This window comes from Babylonia areolata, chromosome 10 (genome assembly GCF_041734735.1).
Source record: "Babylonia areolata isolate BAREFJ2019XMU chromosome 10, ASM4173473v1, whole genome shotgun sequence".
Taxonomy (NCBI): domain Eukaryota; kingdom Metazoa; phylum Mollusca; class Gastropoda; order Neogastropoda; family Buccinidae; genus Babylonia; species Babylonia areolata.
The window spans coordinates 22216421-22221420 of NC_134885.1; the positions used below are offsets into that span (position 1 = coordinate 22216421).

General features: G+C 47.0%; 1 protein-coding gene across 1 annotated transcript in view; it reads left to right on the top strand.

The window, feature by feature from the left end:
* The window catches only part of LOC143286890 (sushi, von Willebrand factor type A, EGF and pentraxin domain-containing protein 1-like), a 35509-nt gene that overhangs the window by 2867 nt on the left and 27642 nt on the right, over positions 1 to 5000 (top strand). Inside the window, exons 2-3 of the mRNA XM_076594808.1 lie at positions 1416 to 1470; positions 2006 to 2100. Of these exons, the coding sequence (XP_076450923.1) occupies positions 1416 to 1470; positions 2006 to 2100 (150 nt within the window). The remainder of the gene's footprint in view (positions 1 to 1415; positions 1471 to 2005; positions 2101 to 5000) is intronic.

Below are 5000 nucleotides of genomic sequence, written 5' to 3' on the forward strand. Positions count from 1 at the left end.
AGAAGTAAAGACAGGAGAGAGAGGGGGGAGGGGGGAGAAAGAGAAGAGGGAGGGGGAGAAACAGACAGACAGACACACACACACACACACACACACACACACACACACACACACACACACACACACGCTCTCTCTGTCTCTCTTTTTCTCTCTCTGTCTCTCTCTGTGTGTGTCTCTCTCTCACACACACAGAACACACACACACACACACACACACACACACACACACACGCGCACACACACACACACGCGCGCGCGCGCACACACACACACACACAGACAGACAGACAGACAGAGACAGAGACTGAGACATAGAGAGAGCGCAATGTAAACTACTGTTGCGGGGTTAGTTTTCTATCGCGTTGTGTTTTGTGTAGGAAACTAAGAGCAGTGCAGTATCATAATATTATAATACTATTATAATGATATATAATCTTCTACTACTACTACTACTACTACTTCTTCTTCTTCTCTGTGAACAGTCTCTGGGGCACTGCACTCTAGATTCCCCCAGGTCTGTCAGTTTCGTGTAAGAGTGTGTTTCATAACACAGCGTAAATTGGTTTGCTTTTCGCAGTGTCATTTTTGACTCACTTGTGTAAACAAAGTGAGTCTATGTTTTAACCCGGTGTTCGGTTGTCTCTGTGTGTGTGTGTGTGTGTGTGTGTGTGTGTGTGTGTGTGTGTGTGTGTGTGTGTGTGTGTGTCTGTGTCTGTGTGTCCGTGGTAAACTTTAACATTGCCATTTTCTCTGCAAATACTTTGTCAGTTGACACCAAATTAGGCATAAAAATAGGAAAAATTCAGTTCTTTCCAGTCATCTTGTTTAAAACAATATTGCACCTCTGGGATGGGCACAAAAAAATTAAAAAAAGAAGCCATATTATATGCAAACTGCATTTACTGTTATATTTATATTTTTTGTATTCTCTAAACTTGGCACTTTGATCTGATATTCTGACCCAACAACAAGAGCAGTCATTATTATCATTTTTGTTCAAACAGGAACTTCTTTTGCTAAGCATGGAAGTTTTATTTATTTTTGTAAACGTTTTGGTGCAGATAGTAAAAAAAAAAGGGAAATTACTCTGTAATTAATGCTAGGGGACTTAATTCGCTTTAAACTGATCTTTCTCATCTTAAACATTACATTTTGAAATTATACTCAATACATAAAAAGCTTGGATTTAAAAAAAAAAAGTGTATCACAAGTGAGTCTTGAAGGCCTTGCCTCTCTTGTTTTTTGTAAGCCACAGTAGGTTACAAACAAACAACAACAACAAAACCCTCGTTTTGTTCTCCTCGACAAAGCAAATACCACATGGGAATAAGGTTCATATTCAGGCTTGAATAACAGCAGCTTTGTGTACACACAGTACTTTTGTTTCATGCCGTCATGTTCCTGTTGTATTTCAGATGTGGAAATCATCGCCATTGGGCAGTATGCGACTGAAGGACGGCTTTGGTTTCAGTGAGTGGATTGGATCGTTTTTGACATCGTACATCGTTCGTCTTGTATTATAAACTTAAAAAAAAACCCAACAAAAACGGGTGATAAAAAAAAAGGGGGACTGGGGGTGAAGAGAGAGAGAGAGAGAGAGAGACACACACACACACACACACACACACATACACATAGCCAGAGACAGAGACAGAACTCCGGAAACTTAAAGAGACAGACAGACAGACAGAGACAGAGACGGAGACAGAGACAGAGACATAGAGAGATCAGGAACTCCACATGAGAACGCATACACATAAATACAACAGCATGTGTGTGTGTGTGTGTGTGTGTGTGTGTGTGTGTGACTGTAACTCTGTGTGTGTGTGCATGCGTGCGCGGACATATGTGTGTGTGTGTGTGTGTGTGTGTGTGTGTGTGAGTGACTGTAACTCTGTGTGTGTGCGACTGTGACTCTCTGTGTGTGCGTGCGTGCACGCGCACGCGGGCGAGCGTCTCTCTGTGTGTAACTTTTTATCGCTGTGTTGTTAAATGCCCCTACCAGAGTGGACCTGTTTGGCCCTGTGCTGGTTCATCAGTGTCACGCCAAGCCACGCACAAGACGTAGAGACCCAGTCAGTTTTCAATGACGAAAAAACGGTAAGATTGTTTTTTTTTTTCCACCATGGAGTGAAAAACAACATTTTCGAAATGTATATGCCATGTAATGTACAACTATTTGTATATGATCTTTGGCATTGCACATGGTTGCTGTTGATGTTGTTGTTATTGTTCTCTTTCAATGACAAAATCACCGGAAGGTTTTTTTTTTTCTGTCCATACACTTGAAAAAATCTCGAAGTGCACACTATACCATATACAAGAGTTTGTATCTGATCTTAAAATGGACATTGTTGTTATTGTGTTGAGGTTACTGTTCTCACTGTTGCTGTTCTTGGTATTGTTGGTTTTCATGTGTAAATGAATATGAATATGAGGGAAAGCTCATAAACACTCTGGTCAGATCATTCAGTTTAAGCGTGTGTGTGTGTGTGTGTGTGTGTGTGTGTGTGTGTGTGTGTGTGTGTGTGTGTGTGTGTGTGTGTGTGTGTGTGTGTGTGTGTGTGTGTGTGTGTGTGTGTGTGTGTGTGTGTGTGTGTTTCTATAAGTCACTCTGTGCGTGCATTTGAAGACGTGCATGTGTATGTGGAGGGATTGTAGCGCGAACACACCACATAATAAGTAATGAATGGTTTACTATGTTTAGGAGGCGTAAGAGGTGGTTTTTTGTTTTGTTTTTGTTTTTGTGTCTACAGGTACCTACCCCCTCTCTCTCTCCTCCCTTCCCTCTCACTCTCTGATCCTACAGGTGTCTACAGGTACCTACCCCCTCTCTCTCCTCCCCTCCCTCTCTCCTCCTTCCCTCTCCTCTCTGATCCGCAGGTGTCTAAGGTACTACCCTCCCTCCCCCTCCCTCTCTCCTCCTTCCCTCTCACTCTCTGATCCTACAGGTGTCTACAGGTACCTACCCCTCCCTCCCTCCCCCTCCCTCTCTCCTCCCTTCCCTCTCACTCTCTGATCTGCAGGTGTCTACAGGTACTACCCCTCCCCCCCTCCCCTCTCTCCCTTCCCTCTCTATTGCTATGATCCTTCAGGTCAATCACGGAAGGTGTTCTGCCCCCTTGTCTGACGTGCCCTTCTCTTACAGGTTTGCTCTGATCTTTAAAGACTTGTGTGTTATTGTGTTGAGGTACCTGTTCTCCTGTTGTTGTTCTTGCTTATGTTGGTTTTATGTGTTGATTGAATAGAAGGAACCTCAACCTCTGGTCGTCCTTCCTTAAGCGTGCTGTGTCTGGTGTTTGTGCGGACGTGCGTCGTGATGCGTCAGTGTTGTGGTGGGTTATTGTGTCTACAGGTACCTACCCCTCCCTCCCCCTCCCTCTCTCCTCCCTTCCCTCTCACTCTCTGATCCTACAGGTGTCTACAGGTACCTACCCCCCCTCTCTCTCCTCCCTTCCCTCTCACTCTCTGATCCTACAGGTGTCTACAGGTACCTACCCCCTCTCTCTCTCCTCCCTTCCCTCTCACTCTCTGATCCTACAGGTGTCTACAGGTACCTACCCCCTCCCTCCCTCCCCCCTCCCTCTCTCCTCCCTTCCCTCTCACTCTCTGATCCTATCGGTGTCTACAGGTACCTCCCCCCTCCCTCCCCCCCTCTCTCTCTCCTCCCTTCCCTCTCACTCTCTGATCCTACAGGTGTCTACAGGTACCTACCCCCTCCTTCCCTCCCCCTCCCTCTCTCCTCCCTTCCCTCTCACTCTCTGATCCTACAGGTGTCGACAGGTACCTACCCCCTCCCTCCCTCCCCCTCCCTCTCTCCTCCCTTCCCTCTCACTCTCTGATCCTACAGGTGTCTACAGGTACCTACCCCCTCCCTCCCCCTCCCTCTCTCCTCCCTTCCCTCTCACTCTCTGATCCTACAGGTGTCTACAGGTACCTACCCCCCTCCCCCTCTCCTCCCTTCCCTCTCACTCTCTGATCCTACAGGTGTCTATAGGTACCTACCCCCTCCCTCCCCCTCCCTCTCTCCTCCCTTCCCTCTCACTCTCTGATCCTACAGGTGTCTACAGGTACCTACCCCCTCCCTCCCCCCTCCCTCTCTCCTCCCTTCCCTCTCACTCTCTGATCCTACCGGTGTCGACAGGTACCTACCCCCTCCATTCCCCCTCTTCTTCTCTCCCCTCCCTCCCGTCACACAAATGTTTAGTATATCACGCGTTGGAAGACGTAGACGCGTATTTGATATTCAGAAATATGCCTGCACCCATCGCGAACACAGCACAGGCCTCCAAGGGTGGTGCAGGATTGTTCCAAGGGCGGGTGGAGACAGTGCTTCTCTGGGTCCTCCCCAGCACCTATGGGTGTTTCTCTTTCTCCTATTCTTCATTGGCAAAGGAATGGTACACACACACACACACACACACACACACACACACACACACACAGCCCCCTCACCCCCCGCACACCCCCCCCACACACACACGATAGATAGATAGATAGACATGTGTGTCCGAGTCTGTGCGTGCATGTGTGCGCGCACTCATACTGCCTTAGGTGTTGTGGGGGCTTTCAGTCTGTCAAAAAGGTATAAGAAAAGAAAGTTTTGGGTGCGCTCATGCGTGCACGGACAGGAAAGAATCCCTACTGTTTGCCCCTACTCTGCTATTGGCTCTGCCTCAAACTCCTGCTATAACCCCCCCCCCCCCCCCGTGCCCCCACCCCCTTCCTCTCCTCACAGTGGTTGTATATTGTATAACTCTTTTTTTGTCACAGCAGATTTCTCTGTGTGAAATTCAGGCTGCTCTCCCCAGGGAGAGCGCCACCCATTTGTTTTGACACGGTATTTTGTCCTGCCTGTTTTTTTTTTTTTTATAATTTGTTTTCCTATCGAGGTGGATTTTTCTATAGAATTTTGCAAACGCTTTTGTTGACGTGGGTTATTTTACTATACTTTCTCTTGCAAAATATGTATCTGAGGCAATAAATATACGGAGAACGTC